Consider the following 20,236-nt stretch of genomic DNA (forward strand, 5'->3'; position numbering starts at 1 on the left):
TATATAGATATATAGATAGATAGATTTTTTTTTTTTTTTTTTTATTTTGCTTTGACACCTTTCTTAATTTCCGCTACGTTTGCATTGACATGACTTTGACACACCTCTCAGACATCCAGTCAGCTGACCACTGGACACTTCCGCTATAAATCATGCAATTCAATTTTAAACAAGTCACATGCACTGTTGCACACTATTGTCGTTGACTGGCATCAATAAATAGTTGAAATAAGCTGTTGATTTTATAACTTTTTGACAGGGGATGTCCGGGTCAGTCTCGCATCTGGTCACGTTTTTGAGCCTGCAAGGCCAAAGCAATTGAAAAGGTGTCTTGTTGTTTTTAAAATTCCAGGGCCAAAACAGGGCACTGTGGTCATCTTAATAAAAAGCATAAGTTTTATCAAATAATGTATAGGTGAACAAAGGAGCTACTATATGTGTTTCGATGATGACCTATGTGTTGGTTGACATTAATCAGCTGATCGGTAATCGATTGGGCATGTCTGGGAGCTTCATCTGGAATCACAACACGAGAGGCTAGCTGCTCCATCAAAGGGGTAAAACATTATAGAAACATGTATAGAATGTATTATTGACCACGTGATCGGAGCTTTAAGTTATTGATAAAACCATTTCATACTTTGCCTTGTGACAGATTCATTTTTAGACTGTAAAATCGTCTCAGATTCTCAACACGTGGATTCAGAAGTAGCCGCTGTGTTTGCTCAATACGTACAGGCGTAAGCTAGAGGGGCGGTGTTAGCGCCTTATAACTAAAGTCCCCGAGTAGTTACTTAACTCCGTAACTACGGACTGCCCATTGTGTAAAAACAGGCAAATGCTGATGGCTTTCTGCTAATCGTGAACATGCTCATAGTTTTTTACTAAATATTAAGTTGGAGAACGTTACCAAACATGGTTGCTCTGAATCATAGAAACACATAGATCCACATCCCGCAGTAGTTGATTGATTTGGTTGATACTACTACTACTACTACTACTACTACTACTACCACTACTGCTACCACTACTGCTACCACTACTACTACCACTACTACCACCACTACTACCACCACTACTACCACCACCACTATCACCACTCTGTGTCGCAATTATCATTTGTGGTGCTACCTGTAATGTTATTTCTCAGATTGGTGCCATGCTATTGTTATAACTATTTCCACTATTCTAAAACGTTATAATACAAACTACTACTGACTGGTGAATTACACTTTTTGAAAGTGAATTGGTGGTGGAGTCAAAATTATGATCATGTAGCATTTTCATGTAAGCTACATATTGTTTTCAATTTGTTTGTCTTTTTGTTTTGTTTTGTTTGTTTGTATAATGGCATGATGTATTTGTACTTCACTCATTTTGCTTTGAACAGGAACTGTGATCTTGAGGCTGCTGATCATGGGTTTGACCAAGCAGTACCTGCGTTATGTACCCAGTGCTGTGTTTGGAGTGATTGGTAGTCAGAAGGCCAACATAGCCTATGTGACTCAACGTGGAGGAGAGAAGGGGCGGTATGTTGCTGTAGGCGCATGTGAACATGTTTTCATTTGGGATGTCCGAAAAGGAGAAAAAGTGAGACTGATTTTGAAGTGTTTTTGTCTAAACACCTAGCTTGATCTACAGTAAGTTGTTTTTTGTCTGTTTGCATAGGTTCTGATTTTACAAGGACAAAAGCATGAGGTAACTTTCCTTTGCCCGTCTCCTGATGGTGTCCATATCGCCGTGGGGTACGAAGACGGGGCTGTGAGGATTTTCAGTTTGTTGAATGGAGAGAGTAATGTCTCTTTCAATGGACACAAGTCGGCTGTCACAGTCATACATTATGACACACTGGGAGCACGGCTAGTCACTGGCTCCAAGGTCAGTATGTAACATTAGATCTGCACACAATTGATATGCTCTAAGTAGTTTATTCTAACAATAGAAAAAATACGGAGATTTGACATATTATTTGTCTGTCAACATTATTATGTTTAGTAGTGTTTTGGTTCTTTGTACAGGACACAGATGTGATTGTTTGGGACATCATTAATGAGTGTGGCTTATACAGACTGAAAGGACACAAAGATGTCATCACTCAGGCTTTGTTACTTAAGAAGAATCTCCTTGTCACCAGGTAATATTATGATGAACATTATTCAGTGTGTTTTATAAGAAAAATATAAATTGATATAAGACAATATATAACTACTAAAGAATATCTGTTTTTTTAAATCCATTTACAGCTCTAAGGACAGCTTTGTTAAATGGTGGGACTTGGATACGCAACATTGCTTCAAAACCATGGTTGGACATCGCAGTGAGGTAGACAGCTAAATTATTTAAGTCAGAATGTGAAGGTATAAAACTTGCATTTTCCCTCTTGACCTATAAAGCTTGCATTTTCCCTCTTGACCCGTTCCAACTGTATTCTTTCTTTATAAGCAACAATAATATGATTTGTGTAGGTTAAGTAATTGGATTGCCCCCTGTCCCATTTTCCATCAAGACTGCATTGATCTAACTTCATTAGGTTTGATTAAATCACTTAAGCTTCAAAGTAACTCCCTAGCTGGGACTGCTAGGGATTGGACATAATAAATAAAATCATTTGATATATTTTTAATGTGTTATGTAATTTAATTTGTCAGTCAAACTAATGTGTCTGCGATGTGGCTATTGCATGTCCTAGATAGAATCATTCCCTCGTTTCTACAGCTACATTTACATCATTTTTGTGTAGTTCCACACAATACATTCATCAGCACAATTAAGACTGTTAGACCAATGCAGGAAATTACAGCAGCTAGTTATTGTCAATGTATTTGAAGAACTGACTTATAAATACAACACAATTTGTGGTTTAAATTAGACATCAAAATATTTGTCGCCTCCAAAGAATAAATCTAACGTGAGTTTCTTCTTAGGTGTGGAGCATGGTGCTGCTCAATCACCAGAGCCGACTGCTGACGGGTTCAGCTGACAGTGAACTGCGAGCCTGGGACATCAGCTACCTGCAGGAGGTGAGAGACTAAGGGCTAAAGTACAATGTCTAAAATGTAATCATTTCTGTACATCAAGCATTGAATAACCCCAAATCATCAAATAATTTTAATTTAATAACATGCCCTGTAAAATTATCAGGAAAATAGCTACTAGTAATAGATATTTTAAATTTCCTTTTTTTTTTTAGTCATATCCAGACTCATTTTGAAAAATCAGTTATCATTATTATTATTCAGAAATGTTGAAACTTTAATTTTTCATTTAGATAAATCTAACGTTATCAAACATACACAATGGTTATATTTGATCTATTGTGTATTTTAGGAAAGAGCAGAGGGGGAGCCTGAATTGAAGAGGGGAAAAACTCTGGTAAAGGTGGAGGAGCATGAAGAGAGAGATGAAGAACTGGATGAGAATCCTGAAGAGGTAACATAATAATACTTTACGCGATAGAGGTCAAGTAGAGATTGATATTACTATGAGATTTGATTTCTTTATACATAAAATCTATATTGTATGTTTTTAATACATTGTCTACTACTTTAAACTAGTTCTAAACTTTCTTATACAGCGCATTTTGAGTTGCAAGAAGGCGGGCTCCATCCTGAGAGAAGCCAGAGACCGTGTTGTGTCCATGACAACAGACAACAGGGCCAGAGTCATCGCCTGCCATGTGAGTGTGAAAGAGGCTACACAGAAATAACGCACTCTGCTTTCAGTAAACATGTTTTACAGTAGTACTATGAAATCTGTTTAAAGGCAAACAATGAGGAACCAAATAAGTAGTGCACCTCTGGATCAAATTAAGATTTCACTGCACTTGTGTAAAACCTAAACTTGATGAAAACTAGAAGTTTATTGTATTTAGAGCCCAGAGTGATGTTGAGTTACAGTGTAAAAGACAAATGAAGGATATGAACAATCTGTGGAAACCAAATGAGAATCTGTTTAAAATCTTCCACATTAGTATTTGTAAGGGCTCCAGTTTGTGTTTGAGTGTTTATTATAGTAACAAGTTGGTGCAGACAGTGATCTACCAGACTATGAGTGCATTGTACGGACAAAGGGGGGGCGGTCCTCCATCTTATTGTTTTATACAGTTCTTCTATATTTAATTTATTGCTTTGAATTTTAAACTCCAAACTTTTTATTTTTAATTTTATACTTTTTTCCTTTTATTTCAAGGGCAATGATGCGGTCCTGGAGCTCTTCACTGTGCTCTCACAAGAGGAAATACAAAAAAAAATGTCAAAGAAGTTCAAAAAGGCCAAAAAGAAAGCAGCCAAGTATGTAAAATAAGAACTCTCCTTCACCAGTCCCATATTTTGACCTAATGTTGTTTTGTGGCGCCCTCTGCTGTAGGGCTCAGGAAGATGTAGCTGAGGAGGTCGCAGAGCCAGTGGTGGAGCAGTTACTGAAGGATGAAATTATAAGACTCACCAACCTCAAGGCCTCATCCAAGATCAGGTTACAACATGTTTTTCAGTGTTTAGTATATAATTGGGTAAATATATGATTAATAATGAAACCGACAATACGAAAGTTAAAATAATTTGTTCATAATTAATGGTTGTAGGTGGGTGGATTGCCTGTCTTGTGCTGGTGGTGAGCTGAAGGTGGCGCTGCTGCTACAAAACAACACCATTGAGACATACAGCCTGAAGACGACAGACAAAATCCCCACAGCCAATAAGACGGCCCGGCTCACTCTGGGGGGCCACCGCACTGATGTCCGCACACTGGCCTTCAGCTCTGACAACCTGGCCTTCCTTTCTGCATCCGGGGACACTGTGAAAGTGTGGAACAGGTAAAACTCCCGGGTGAAAGCTGCATAGTTTATCTCTCAATCAGGGTTAATTTTGTACACTCAATTATTTAGTTTTCTGCAGTGTTATATTTTTGCTGACTAAAATGAAATTTTAAAAAAAATCATCTGAATGACTAAAACTATAAATAAAATTACATAGATTTGTGTCAACTAAAATGATGTCTCATGAAGCAGTTGTTAATATAAAAATGTATTTTGTATCTGGTTATTAGGATTAGTGGACTAAATCTTGACTAAAAATAATTCTAGCTAAAAGACTAAATTAACAATATATTTAACGATATCTGTGTGACTCTGCTATGAACTATGCTTTTGTCAGGTCGACTCTACAGGTCATACGGACTATGGCCTGTGAATACGCACTGTGCTCGCTGTTTGTACCTGGAGACAGACAGATTATATTGGGAACAAAGGTATTCTTATACAAGATTTATTTACTACACTGTATAATTAGATATCTAAATAATAAGGTATTGACTGTTGTTTGTGTTGCCAGAGTGGAAAATTACAGATCTTTGAGTTAGCTTCGGGAAGTCTTCTAGAAACTGTAGATGCTCATGAAGGAGCCTTGTGGTCTATTTGTTTAGCCCCTGATCAGGTAAATCTATTTGCAACATGTTTGAAATTGTGAAGTAATATTTAAAAAAAACAAAACAAAACATCAATGGTTTTGTCATTTTTAGAGAGGTATTGTAACAGGAGGCGCTGACAAGACGGTAAAGTTTTGGGATTTTGAACTGATCAAGGACGAGGGGACAATGCAGAAGTAAGTTTGCCTGTTTAAATGCTAATTTCAAACAATTAGTAACAATGTTGGAAAGTATTATTGGTATTTCTGCTTGTATGTGATTTGTAGCATTAAAATATCGTAACTGTTTTTGCAGAAGGCTGACATTGAAACACTCTCGCACTCTGCAGCTGGAGGAGGACGTCCTGTGTGTTAAGTTTTCTCCAGATCACAGACTTTTGGCTGTTTCTCTGTTGGACTGTACCGTCAAGGTCTTCTACACAGACACTCTCAAGGTGCCCAAAAATATTTAATGAATGTGGGAAGTATTTTATTAAACCATGCCTTAGGGGTGGGTCATACTGGCAAAAACGAAGATCGCAATATTTTTTGGTATTATCTCGATTTCAATATTCAGGTGATTTTTTAATCCATCAAGACTGCTAAAATGTGCTTGTAAATGTATTGGATGAGGTTCAAGTCTAGCACAGAATGAGAAGGGAAATACTACTTTATACTCTTGTTTTGGTGATTACAATATTATGTCTCTTTTGGAGGTAATGTTTAATAGTTTTAATTAAAGACAGTTATTTGCATATATCTACAACAACAATTCCAATATGATCCAGTTTTTGATATATATATCCTACCTCTACCATGCCGACCTTGAAGCTGACCCGTTGTCTGTTTTGTCTGTTTAGTTCTTCCTCTCTCTTTATGGTCACAAGCTTCCTGTTTTGTGTCTGGACATTTCCCATGTGAGTAATGACCAATATAAATCAATACAGAAAGATGAAAAACTAACATATTTGTTATGTACATGTGTTTTAAACTATTTTCTTGTGTTTTTTTTTTTTTTGCAGGACAGTACACTCATCGCCACAGGTTCTGCTGATAGAAATGTCAAGATTTGGGGTTTAGATTTTGGAGACTGTCATCGCTCCATGTTTGCTCATGACGACAGGTACTGAATAACAAAATAATACAATTTGAAGATTGTCATTATTTTCACTATTTAAAAAAATTTCTTAATGTAATATTTTTGTTTTTACAGTGTCATGTTCCTCCAGTTTGTCCCAAAGACTCATCTTTTCTTCACAGCAGGAAAAGATAAGAAAATCAAACAATGGGATGCAGACAAGTTTGAGCACATTCAGACATTAGAGGTGATGACAGTAATCCATATTTTAGATACTATATTTTTTGATCCCGTTATCGCAAATGTGCCTGTAATTGTATGCTTTTACTTGTTATAGGGGCACCATAGAGAGGCGTGGTGTCTAGCCATCAGCCCAAACGGTGACCATATTGTATCGTCCTCTCATGACAAATCCCTGCGACTCTGGGAGAGGACGAGGGAGCCGATCATTCTGGAGGAGGAGAGAGAAATGGTGAACTAATTTGAGCAACACTTTTGTTAACATAATAAGAATGTCGGTATCTAATGTCATTGCTGTTTCTTGTGAAGGAACGAGAGGCAGAGATAGAGGAGAGCATGGGCAAAGAAGATGCTCCTGTGGTAAGTTCTACTTCTTATAATTTAAATTTGTCCCACAAATATTTATCTTATACTTTACAACATTCCTTGGGGGTGTGAAGCAAACTGTAGACACTGCTCTGTCTGAAGCACTGTTTCACTTTAATGTGACCATAAACAAGTGATTTAGCTGAAACGTTTACTGTTAAACAAGTCGCTCACACAGTCACAAGCATTAGCCAACAGTTTTTCTCACCTTTTTTGTTGAAAACCACCTAAACAAGACGGTGATGGTGTTTGCTAATGTGTGTATTGTGTCTCCACGGTAACTGCTGAACAGTCCACCATAGAGATACATGTAGAACACCCCCAGCGTGTTCTCACTGCAAAGTATCAATGTAGCATGTTGTTATTAAGGTGTTATGCATGTAATAAATAAATCATAATATATTGGTAAATAGGTACCAGGAGAGACACCAGGAGAAGCAGCACCAGCTGGAAAGAAGACTGTAGAGACTGTGAAAGCTGTAAGTATTAATTAATTAAAAAACATTATGTAATCAAAATATACAACTGTGGAGATCTCAACAATGTGTTTTTTGTGCGCAGGCCGAAAGAATTATGGAGGCTTTAGAGCTTTACAGAGAAGAAATGAGGAAGATGGAAGACCATAAGTTTGCCTGTGAACATGCTGGCAAAGAGGTATAAAGTGAGACTTAAGAGACTAAAATACATGCAGCAATGAGTTTTAATGTTTATTATTTAATGTGGTGTTATTTCAGCTCCCTCCACCTAATCCCAACATGATTCTTGTGGCATTTGGAAACATTTCAGTAAGTTTAATTGCCCATTAATGTGATAACTATAGACAAAGCCATTTACAAAATCTGTAATGTGTATTTTGCGCTCACTTGCAGCCTGCTCAGTATGTGTTGGAAGTCATTAAGAAAGTTAGATCAAGGTAATAGAATATAAATTTTCCTGTGTGCTAATTTATTGCACTGGTTTTATATTTTATTTTTTGCATTTGTTTCAGTGAACTGGAGATCTCTCTGCTCGTACTTCCATTCCCGTATGTCCCAGATCTGCTGAAGCTGTTTAACGGTTACATCCAGCAGGGCCTGGAGGTGGAGCTTGTCTGCCGCTGCCTTTTCTTCCTCCTAAAGTTAGTGTGTTTGCTAAAAATACACTTATGAATTTGAATTGTGGTTGATTAAAACAATTGATTAATGTTTTTGTACTTCTCTAGAATACATTTTGGACGGATCTCCAGTAACCAGATGTTGTTGTCTGTCATTGACGAGTTACGGACCAATACGCTTTCTAAAGTTCAGGAAATAAGAGTAAGCACGTTATATCTCTGTTGAATTGAATATGGATTGTCCGATACATTGTGATTAGCTCAAAACTATTTTTTAAAGACTTTATGAGGCTTGTGTTGCAGAATGATGAGGAAAATAGGACTGTTGCTATGGTCATTAACAAAAAAAAAAATCCTTTGATTGGAAAAAAGTTTTCAAAACATTGCAACAAAAAGCTGAAACCCGTGAATGGTTTTGTTTTACTTTCTATTTTTTTCCCCCTTTATTTTTAATTTCAAACGCTGACTTTGATTTAAGGTTTCTGTTTTTTTTCTTATACTTTCTTGGTTAAATCTGTCACAGGACGTGATGGGCTTCAACCATGCAGCGCTTCTGTTTCTTCAGAGAGAAATTGAGAGTAAAGAGGACGTGATGTTTTTTGCTGATGCCACCGGTCGACTTGAGGGGAAGAAGAAGAGGAGGCGAAAGAGGGAAAGAGCCATACTCACAATCGCTTGAATAAAAACTGGACTTTTCAACTTAATTCCAGGAGGCCAAGTCTTGGTGGTTTTTATAAGCTTTGACATCACTGTAATTCATGCTTCATTTCTCAAATAAACTGCGTCAGACTTTTCACACAGTACCTCAGCTTTTATTTGAACCTCTAAAAACAAATAAATCTCCACTGCCTTGCTCTCCAAAGCAGCCCCCAGCCTAAAACTAAATCTCTCATAAAATGCATCCACACATTTGTTAAATATAGTTACATATCCCGTAAAAGTCACTGCACGTTCCCCCACTATGATCATTTCACAGGGAGGACAAGTGTGATTTAAAATGGCTTTTCTGCTATAGGCCTAAAGGGAGCCGATCCAACCTGAAGCCAGCAAAAGTTAAATAGGGACCACCTGAGCTTCAAGCCACCTGACAAAACCACTGCTCATGTGAAGGTGATGTGATTTGACTTTATAGCTTTGCCTGTAACTTGGTCATTATATACAGTTCTAGATGTGGACAAAGTAAAACATGAGCAGAAGTATTTTACAATACCACAATCGTAGTATTCACTCCTGTATTATAGTATGTATGTGACCGTTGGTTTAATCTTAGGACCTGTGACATACATTCACACTCAGACCCTGTACTTTCCATGCTGTTTATTTCCTGACTGTGGGGCACTGTGCAAGAATGAAGTGAACCCTTTAAAACACCTCAAGCCCTCTGTTCCTGTTTTAATCTCGTGAGCAAAAAACAAATTAACTGTATATTTACAAGGCTGTAAAAAATAACAGCCAGCAGCACTTTACAAGACCAGATTCCTTCGCAGGGCTGTAAATGTCACACCTACCGAAATTAAAAATTCTTATGGGCAGACCCAGCCCGCACTCCGAGTACAGGCTGTGAGTGTTTTCAACACGCTGCAGTTGGACTGCTGGAAAAGAACGAGTGTAAAATAATTTTTAGACAGCCCCTTATTAAAATATTTAGTCATTTATTATTTTGTAATGTATGTATTCGTTTAGTCAATCTTAGAGAAGATATTTTTGTAGTTTAATCATTTCTTTAATACAACATTCTGTGTTGAAGCATAGCTAATAACTCTTATAAACAACTGACTTGTGGATTTTTCTAGTGAATAATAATGCCTGTAGATGGCAGCGTTGTGTTTTCACACTGCCCTTCAGCTCTGTCCCCATAGAGCAGTGTTGTAATATTCTCAGTATTAAAGTGTGCTGCTGCCACCTGCTGCAGTTCTACTGATAATGGCAGAGACTGGTGCAGTGGTGGCTCTGCTCCAGAGGACTGGCATACTGAGAGCGAACAGTAATCTCACACTAATATCCACACACGGCATCAGCGGCACTTTCAGCGCTGATGGGCTCAGAGCCAGAGGACACATTTTCCTACAGCTGCAGTAGAGTTGCTCTAGTCCTGCTCAAGAAATCTCTAATACTCAAACACACAAACGGGGGCCCACTGTGTACAAATTACTTAATGCTCATTTTATTATAAACGTGTGCTCATAGTGACTGAACTTTGCATGAGTCAACATCATGTTTAGATTTAAATATTTGAAAAATAAAGCACCAAACACTTTCTGCATTGTTCTATGCTTGTACAGTCACAGTGTATTGACTTACAGTACTCTGGTCATTTTTGACCCAGCACCTCCTCGTCCCTCATGAGGTCGGGCTGCAGGGATCTTTCCCTGAACAGATGCTGTGCCTCTCACAGTGTGTTATTTCACAGCCAGTATTTGCATTAGGTTTTGATGGACAGCAGATAGTGTTGCTGTATGTGGTCAGCACTGCTATAGTTTGTCATCATATGGGCTGCATGACATTAAATACGGCGGGTAGTTCCGCTCGGAGCTGTTGACTTGAGTTGGAGGTGTCTATGGCCCCTGAATGTGATCCGGGCTATAAATGAGTATGACCCATGCTTGAGATAGACATCGCCGCAGTGACAGGCTTCTGTTACAGCTGCAGCCTCACTGCTCCGTGAGTGAGGTAATATACAAGCCAATAGTTTACATTAAATATATCCATAAATCACTACAAGGTCTCTGTAATCATTATAGAGTCGAAGATTAATTATGTTTGAGCTGCATGTTTCTTTTCAAGTCTATAAGTATTTACTTTACAGATGATTTGGCCATTAGAAGTTGAATGGCTAAAGCTTACTGGAGTAACAACTGGGTTTAGGACAATGTTGACAATGACCAGTTTGACAAATTCTACTGAAATTTGAAGTCAAATATCCCTCTAGCTGAGAAGAGGGTGGTTCTAAACTTGTTCTAATGTTATTTAGATCCGAAATGAGACAAGTGTGAAAGGAAAAACAAGCAGTTTGACAAGTGTAGCAAATAAAGAGGTGTCGATTTATTTATTAAAGCAGCACAAGTCAAAGAAATGAGTAAAACCTTTAAATATTAACTAATATATGCCTATATCACTACACTCATCTTACATGTTTTCCCATCATTATTACAGTAAAAACATGCAGGTGACAAGTCGTCTATTCCAAACTGTGCCCCATTCTCCTGACATGACTGTACCAGGAGCTGAAATATGACCTGACAGATTGGTCTGAATGGGAACAGTTTTGTCCCATAGTCCCAGCAGCAGCAGCCTGTAGCGGGACGTCCAGTCAAACCTGTGACTGATGAGGTGAAGGAGCAGGTGGAGGAGGCCAAAACACCACACTGACTGCTAACCTGAGCAACAGCAGCTAAATTACACCTGTGAGTTTGCTACCCTCGCTCACCTCGTAAATCTATTTAATTTAGTTACAAAAGATTACAAACATGTATTTATTGAAAGTAATGAAAGATTTAATGCAATTATTTTTGTATTTTTAAAGAGCAATATTTTTCAAACAAGCACCCCCTTTGTAAGTCTTGGATAAATATAAAAGATATAGCTTTATTTTGCCAATGTGTTGCTGGATAGCATGGGGTAATTGCTTGTAGCCAATTTTACACGTACAGAAAAGATGGAGTCCTGCTCAAAGATTTATAAGACTTTCCCACAAACTGAAGTGATTATGAATTATTATTTTGTGTGTATCAGTTAGTAGTTTTAATACCGAATTCTTTGTTTCCTACTAAAATTAAAATGTCTTTGTATGTTTTGTTGTTTCAGGGTTAAATTCTGTTGAAGTTGTGGCTGCACATGTTGGGGAGTCAACAGCCGCCTCTCATCGAGCCAAAAGAAAAGCACGTTTTAATAACCAGAGCTGCTCACATGACAACGCTGAGGATACCATTTTTCCTGCTTTCCCTGCACCAAGGTCAGGTCTCCGTAGGCTGCTAGGAAGCCACACACACACACACACACACACCCACACACACACATACACACACACCCAATAAAGTGATGATAAGTGATAACAATGTTTAGCCATATTAGTATAATCACGCATATTTTTAAATACTCTAGATCTATATCCTCTAGATCCCTACTGATGATGTACTTGTGATTATAGAGTTATGTACTTTGCATTAAATGGACAAGAAAGTAATTCAGAGCTCTGTACTGCAGTTTTACAGTCCACTTAGAGTCTTTCTGTGTTTATACTCACGGGACAATCATACTACTATGCTCCCGAGCAGGAATGTTACTGCTAATTTTTCCAATTAAACACACACACACAGCAAAAAAAACTAAATGGAGACTTTTCCTAGAACTTCATTTTTGTTCAGAAAAGCTTTAAAATGAGTCTGAACTTTGCTGCTAACTGCTAATCCATTCAAGTATGTACAATTGCGAAATATTACTATAGTGTAAGTGAAACTAAAGGAACAATGTATGTAAAGGTTTAATTACTTACATCCTATTGTGAAAAACAAGACTTTTTCAGACTCAGTAGATTAGGTGAAAGTGTAAGAGTAAAGTTAAATATTGCACAGCGAAAATAAAATTTAAAAAGCAGTTTCATTCAGTAATAAGTTGGTCACAGTTAGCTCCATGATTTATGAGCTGAACAGCGACCCACAATCCTCCTGACAGACATGCAATTTCCTGTGTGAGAACAGGCTAACTTCATCCATACTCCGAGCACAGAACTAAACTGTATTTGTGACGACCGGTGAACCGTGAGGCCGGCTTCAGATTTTCCAATGAAAAGCTGCTCCTATTGACTTTTACACCTTTTCTGTGGCTCTCCATAAACACTAACGGCTGTGTTCACTCGTTTATGTAATCCCACAAATGGTCAGGCACGTTGTCAATATGAAATCATTACATCAGCAGTTTTCATAAATCAGAAATGATAATAAAGGTCTTGTATGAAATAATATTTATGAGCTGTGCTTGACTGTGTAGACCCAGTAGCATTCATGGAACAAAAGGTTAATGTAGGAGCAGTTACTGTTGAAGTGTGTGTTGCATGTATTAGTGTATTCTGTATGTGTAGGAGTGACGATACAAACAAAAAGCCTTGAGTGGCTCAGTCAGTACCACAATGATTATAGAAGAAAATAAAGTATGAACACAGAATAACAGCAGGTTTTTTAATATTATTATTATTAATCTATTGGAAAGGTGTGATTTTGTCATATTTTATGTTTTTTTGTCCAGTTGAAATCTGTATCAATACTATTTGTAGAATCAGTTATCAAATTCTGTGTACTGATTTTTTATTTATTTTTTGAACAACCCTATGATGTAGCAGTTTGTAAGATAAATTTACATTTACATTTACATAATTCTCTTTGATCTTTAGCCCTTACATCCAAAACTCACTCTGTTCTCTCCACCACAATATTCTTTACCTGGCAAATCCAGAATAATATCTCTCTGTATTTTTTATACACATTGATATCAGTCTGGTCCCCACACCCTCTGTTGCGTCTCAAGCCCAGTCAATCAGATTTGTTTATTTAAAGTGACATGTGAAAAGAAGGAGTTTATGGATCACCTATGATTTACAAATAAAATCAAATTTATCTCACCTCCGATTAGTTTAGAGTTTAGTGCTTCGCCGACTGAATCTGCAGAAATCCACGATCTGCACGAGCTCCCTGTGACTTTTTTTCCTTTATTTTTTCCGATACATACAGACCATGCCCGTCTACAATTGGCTAATCCACCTGTCAATCACGCCCACTTGAAAATGGGGAGATTCACCAGTAACCAGACTCACATTTCCGTAAAGTATTGAAGAAATGTGTATTCTGGATCTGAGGCAACACTATTCCCCCTCTCACTCCTGATCCTATCCATCTTCTGTTGACTATAATCTGCACAGGCTGTTCATAAAGTGAGCGATTCATCTTTAAGAAACGTCCATGTTGTGTTTGGTCTCTCATTGGATCAATGTGTCCAAAGCCCAGTGAGGAAACAAGGAGTAAATTACCAGAATGAGGCTGATGTGAGACATGTGTGTGAAGTGTGGCTAGTGCTAAAGAGCTGGATCTGCAGAAGGTACAACACATGAAGGTCAAAGGTCGATGAACGTGGCTGTGCTGATTTAGCCTGCGGTACGGAAAAAGTGTGGTTAAATATGCAAGCAGAAAACATTAACTCTGTCCTCTCTGCTAAAAAAAGTATAAGGACCTCAAAGTTAATTAAAAACACTAGGAAGGGTTGGTCTTAGTTAGTACTGGGATGGGATTATATTATGTAACTTTTGCAGTGGTGGAACGTGACAAAGTAAAAATAGTGAAGTATCTGTGCTTTGCTTAAGTACATTTTACAGTGGAATTTTTTACTTTTACTTCACTACTTTTGAGAGCAGGTATCTGTACTTTCTACTCCACTACATTTTTTTTTTTAACTGGACTGAAAAGTAAATGTATTTTTTATTATTTTTTGAGACATGCTCAAAAGACTAACGGTTTATTTTTAATTAAATTTAATGTTCATGAATTGAGTAAACAAAAATAAACAAATAAAAACAGCTAGGAAAAAAAACAATCAATTCAATTGTTTTTGTTGATCAAAATTCAGCACAAATCTATGTTAAAATCACTACATTTGAAGCTTTATTAGATCTCAAAATCTGCAAGAAGTACTTAAACTTTTTACTCGTTAAGTACATATTTAAACCGGTATTTTAATATTTTTATTTTTTTCATGTGATATTTTTTTGCTCCAGTATCTGTACTTTTATGTAAGTAACAAAATTGAGTACTTCACCACCACACCATTGAACATTTGCGCATACTTGCCATTAAAATACAGAGCAAAGCCTATAACGGTCTGTATTTATAATAATCACACTACTACTACTACTATTAGTACTAATATTAATAATAATAAACATGTCAAAATGTGAATCTCCCAAGTGAAAACCAAAGTCTCATTACACTTTTATAACTTAACCTTTGGGAATTAGCAAATGCTCTTTTACTGGGGTAATGCTAGGCTATGCTAACTCCAATAAAGATTTTACTGGTGAAAACTATATGGATGGATGAAAAGTAGCCGCGATAGTCTCTGGAGCACGTTAGCCTTACCTCCAGCCCCGGACCACCCAAGAACCCCCACGTGTCAATCATCTCAGTCTGGGTATAAACATAGAGAGATGGAGTTTTTAGTGTGGTTTGGTACAATATTTATATCATTTTTCACTCACTTAAGCAGCATCCTACCCACCTCATGCAATCCAGATATCAATAGCTTGGTATTCTTTTATTTAACATTACCATTTCATTTTCATTTTGAATTTTTGTGGTGAAAGTTGCAGACTTAATCATGTGCATTCAAAGAGATAAATGGTTCAAAGAGTATCACTTGAAAAAAATCTACTTAAGTAAAAGTATTTAAGTACCCCCTTAAAATATATTTCAAGAGTAAAAAGTAACAGTATTTCACACAACAGTTATTAATTTGTTAAAGTATTAAATGTAGAGATTTTGACAAAAAATGATACATATTTTGGTTAACAGAAGCAATATGAATCAATTTCTTAATTTTTCATATGAATTTTGTGTATTTATTTTTGTTTGCTCAAAGCCGAAGTTTGAACTTTAGTTACCATGGTAAAAATAATCCCTCAAATTATATGAAATGTACTTTTTACTTTTCAGTCTTGTAAAAAAAAATGTAATGGAGTAGAAAGTACAGATACCTACTCTCAAATGTAGTGAAGCAAAGGTACAACGTATCTACTTTAAAATTTGTGAAGTACAGATGCCTAAAAATACTACTTTTATTTTGTTACCTTCCACCACTGGTTAAAATACACCTGTAAACTCTACATGACTGTATGCAGTGTGTAGAGCTGTTTTGTGTGACTTTCTTTCTTCCTCTTCCATGGTGTTTTTGTGTGTGATGCATTCAATTGTGGTGCTAAAGATAATTAACAACATATTTATAAGTCAACAGTCACTATCCACTTTTTCTCTTTTTTGCATGCCCCATTTATAGACAATCCTTAGTGTTCAATACATTTCCGTTGAACAGGAAGTTGGTTAATCTTTGGGAGACTCCCAGGGGTGCGTCCCAGTCATCACCATGGTGATAAACAGAGAGGTGCTGGGGTCACATAAGGTCAACGGCAAAGTGTGTCCCCGAGTTGGTCTTTGCTCTCTGGGGCGGGACGTCTGTCAGCACTGAGGCCTGAACTGTGGGCTCCGACATAATCCCTCCGTCAATGAGTATATCTCCTGTCTGTGATATCCAAACACTCTCACAATGGTGAATCAATCCAACACATTACATAGAAGTACATATCTCAGCACATGGATACTGTGTCTGGTGGATCTGTTACTGCTTTGGCATGTAATAACGAACAAAATGATGAGAAATGTGTTAACATAGAACAAAACACAAAACAGAGGTCCACTATGTATCTTTTCTGGTAGACCCATTACCTGCCTGTCTCAAGTTATTTGCAGTATGGAAAAGTATGGTACGCTATTGAAAAACTTGCATAAGCCCATGGAAACAGGCTTTTAGTTTAATGCCATACTCTGGATCTTGTGTTAATTGTGTGTTGGCAAAGCACTACCATAAGTATGATGTGAGGAACAGCTCATACATGGTAGCGTAGTTTTTGTGGTAGTGCTATGCCTGGATAAACAGTGAGATGATTTCAATTATATTAATATCAGCGAAAATACAAATTTAATGTTTGAAACCATTTTTACATGCTGCTCCTTCCTTCCTTTTGAAAAATCCAATAAAATACGTCTTGTTATTATATTCACCTTTGAAATCCTCAGTACACAGACAGGAAGAATCAGACATAAACAGCGCTGCCCTGTCACCTCAACTAATCCAATCAGAGCTGAGTAAAAACAACAGCACCACGACACATGCCGCTCATACACCTTTAGTAATTCGTGCTCTCATCTCATCACCCCTCCCCAGGACTTCAGGGGGGTCTGCTGCTCCTCAACAACAACCTCTGTGTTAGCCCCAAATCACTGCTTCCTATTAGGGTTTAATTAAGTTTAACTCTCCTTACGCCACGGTCTAATGTGGCCATTGAAGTCGTCTTGTCTTTCCTGAAGTGTATGGTTCATAGTTCACAAGTTTAACAGCTCTGCACTGCCCCTGGCCATGACCGATGTGAGAGACCACTGATTAACTTAATAAAACTATTGCAGAGATACTATTCACACAGAGAGACGGCTTGTGTTTTTGTTTTGCTTTCCTCTGACAGTTGGACTCATTGTTCCCGTGTGGCATAGGTTTCAGCCCAGTGGTGTAAATAAAAGTAGTAAAGTATTGTAAGTACATTTCGAAAGTATGCTTTTTACTTCACTACATTTGAGGGCAGGTATCTGTACTTTCTACTCCACTATATTTTTTGAGCAGGTCTGAAAAGTAAAAGTATTTTTCATTATTGTTTGAGACCTACTGAAAAGGCTGAGCGTTTATTTTTTATCAAGGTCATAGTTCAAGCAGACCAAAATATGCAAATAAAAACAGGTAGGGAAAAAAAATGTTTGTTGAGCAAAATTCAGCACAAATCTTTATCAAAATCACTACATTTGATGCTTTATTAGATTTAAATTTAAGTAGATTTTTCAAGTGATACTTTTACTTTTACTTGAGTACTTTTTTGCTCCAGTATCTGTACTTCAATTACAACCGAGTACTTCCACCACTGTTTTACCCTTAGACCCGTCAATATATTGGCATTGACTGCTCTGTATATATCTTAACAACTGTGAGACCACCCAGCATTTAATCTAATATTTTGAATTGAGATTTGTGAAATTTGATGATTCAAACATTGGACATATGGGTGAGCTTTTGTTGTTCTTAAAGACACACTGGCAGCTCTGTACTCACTGATATTCCATTTACTGCAGAGTAAAAAACCTATCCAACATCTCCAGAGGGCCGTCCTGGGGTTCAAATATGAGACAGAAAGAACTGTGAAGAGACAGTTACAGACATAGACGGTAGGATACTTATTGAACAATACATTTTATTTAATAGATTTTCAGTTAATCGTCTTTGCATTTTTTGTGTATTTTTTTGTCTCCATAGTTTATAGGTTAATCTGCCTATCAATCACACCTATATTATAACTAATGGATACAGGCACATCTTCGTAAATTACAGGAGCAGCATGTACTCTTGGCTCACCAGGCAAATGTTTGAGGTAGCCTTGTGTAGAGATAAATCACTGGAGCAGTGATCTGGTGGTAGTAGCAGCCTTAGACTGTAGGCGGTCCCAGTTTCAAAGTCAAGACCGACCAGGCACTGTTTAGATTCAGTGTAAAGCTACACTTACACAGATTACGCAAAAGGCTCATATGAACAACATGTGTTTAAATCATAAAATATTCTTTCATACATCATCTATTCTATTTTTTATATTCAAGATTATTTGAAGAAGGAAAAGCCAAGAACTTTTTTTCATCGTTAAAATGGTCAGAAAACAACATCTACAGTTTTTTGAATGATTTAAATATAATTCTGTATATTCTGTAATATTGCTTTTTAATGTAATTTGTCCGAAACATTCTATACCTTCTAATTTAATATTTAGTGACCTTAAACATCTCCTTTCCTGATGATCTTGGGTTTAAATCCCAGTTGACGCAATCATACCAGCTCTATCCACAAAGGGCAGGCTAGTGTCAATGGATCTTTATAGCCTAGACTGGACAAAAATGGTGAAAGGCGAGAAACAAGATGCTGAGTCCCACTGAGAGGCAGTAACTCATGTCACGCTTAAAAAGTTGTAAATTACAACTTGGAAGTCTTTTTGGTGTTAAGTGTTTTCATTCCCAAACCGGACGACCTTTGACCTGAGGAGAACGAAGACATGAAGTATGAAGACACAGCATAATTTACAGCCGAGATCATTGTCCATGTTGGTTCTTCCCTCTGGTTACAACTCCCGACTGTACTTTTTGAGTAAAGTTACTATATAAACACACACACACACCTGTTTGAACTCCTTATATAAAAGACACCTGTCCACAACCTGAAACAGTCACTCAAAACTCCACTATGGCAAAGACTAAAGAGCTGTCAAAGGACACCAGAAACAAAATTGTAGACCTGCACCAGGTTGTGAAGACTGAATCTGCAATAGGTAAGCAGCTTGGTGTGGAGAAATCAACTGTGGGAGCAATTATTAGAAAATGGAAGACACACAAGACCACTGATAAATTCCCTCGATCTGGGGCTCTACGCAAGATATTTCCCCGTGGGGTCAAAATGATCACAAGAACAGTGAGCAAAAATCCCAGAACCACACGGGGGGACATAGTGAATGACCTGCAGGGAACTGGGACCAAAGTAACAAAGGCTACCATCAGTAACACACTACACCGCCAGGGACTCAAATCCTGCAGTGCCAGATGTGTCCCCCTGCTTAAGCCAGTACATGGTCCGTCTGAAGTTTAGTAGAGAGCATTTGGATGATCCAGAAGAGGATTGGGAGAATGTTATATGGTCAGATGAAACCAAAATAGAACTTTTTGGTAAAAACTCAACTTGTTGTGTTTGGAGGAGAAACAATGCTGAGTTGCATTACACTATACCTTCTGTGAAGCATGGGGGTGGAAACATCATGCTTTGGGGCTGTTTTTCTGCAAAGAGAGAAGGGCAACTGATCCATGTAAAGGAAAGAATGAATGAGGCAATGTATCGTGGCCCCATTCATTCTTCCATCAACAAGGGCAAAAGATGAAACGTGGCTGGGTCTTTCAGCATGACAATGAGCCCAAACACACCGTCCAGGCAACGAATGAGTGCCTTCATAAGAAGGCAAGGCAAGGCAAGGCAAGTTTATTTGTATAGCACAATTCGTACACAAGATAATTCAAAGTGCTTTACAGAATAAGAAAGACATTAAAATCACACAAATCAAACATAAATAATCACAAATAATCATCATAAAATCAACATTAAAAGAGAAGAGTGCAGAATAAAAACCTGTCAGTCATATGCACAGCTAAACAGAACTGTTTTGAGTCTGGATTT

General features: G+C 37.4%; 1 protein-coding gene across 1 annotated transcript; it reads left to right on the top strand.

Annotated features, from left to right (window-relative positions):
• Positions 1-495: 495 nt before the first annotated feature.
• wdr3 (WD repeat domain 3) lies at positions 496-8,978 on the top strand. The gene is made up of 27 exons (XM_033987190.2): positions 496-557; positions 1,391-1,590; positions 1,669-1,878; positions 2,019-2,134; positions 2,244-2,322; positions 2,925-3,020; positions 3,328-3,429; positions 3,575-3,676; positions 4,189-4,289; positions 4,366-4,470; positions 4,580-4,810; positions 5,151-5,244; positions 5,328-5,429; positions 5,515-5,597; positions 5,716-5,854; positions 6,260-6,316; positions 6,422-6,522; positions 6,613-6,724; positions 6,815-6,949; positions 7,027-7,077; positions 7,497-7,562; positions 7,645-7,737; positions 7,818-7,868; positions 7,953-7,996; positions 8,072-8,200; positions 8,285-8,378; positions 8,700-8,978. Exons 2-27 carry the CDS (start codon positions 1,417-1,419, stop codon positions 8,853-8,855), a joined length of 2,823 nt encoding a protein of 940 aa, XP_033843081.1. The 5' UTR covers positions 496-557; positions 1,391-1,416; the 3' UTR covers positions 8,856-8,978.
• Positions 8,979-20,236: the final 11,258 nt, after the last annotated feature.

The sequence above is a fragment of the Periophthalmus magnuspinnatus genome, chromosome 21 (genome assembly GCF_009829125.3).
Source record: "Periophthalmus magnuspinnatus isolate fPerMag1 chromosome 21, fPerMag1.2.pri, whole genome shotgun sequence".
Lineage (NCBI taxonomy): Eukaryota > Metazoa > Chordata > Actinopteri > Gobiiformes > Gobiidae > Periophthalmus > Periophthalmus magnuspinnatus.

Bases quoted from the DNA above. Each gene is read 5' to 3' on its own strand.
- wdr3 (XM_033987190.2), top strand. From the start codon at position 1,417: ATGGGTTTGACCAAGCAGTACCTGCGTTATGTACCCAGTGCTGTGTTT. The intron at 1,591-1,668 runs GTGAGACTGATT...CTGTTTGCATAG, and splicing joins ATGTCCGAAAAGGAGAAAAA to GTTCTGATTTTACAAGGACA. The intron at 8,201-8,284 runs GTTAGTGTGTTT...GTACTTCTCTAG, and splicing joins TGCCTTTTCTTCCTCCTAAA to AATACATTTTGGACGGATCT.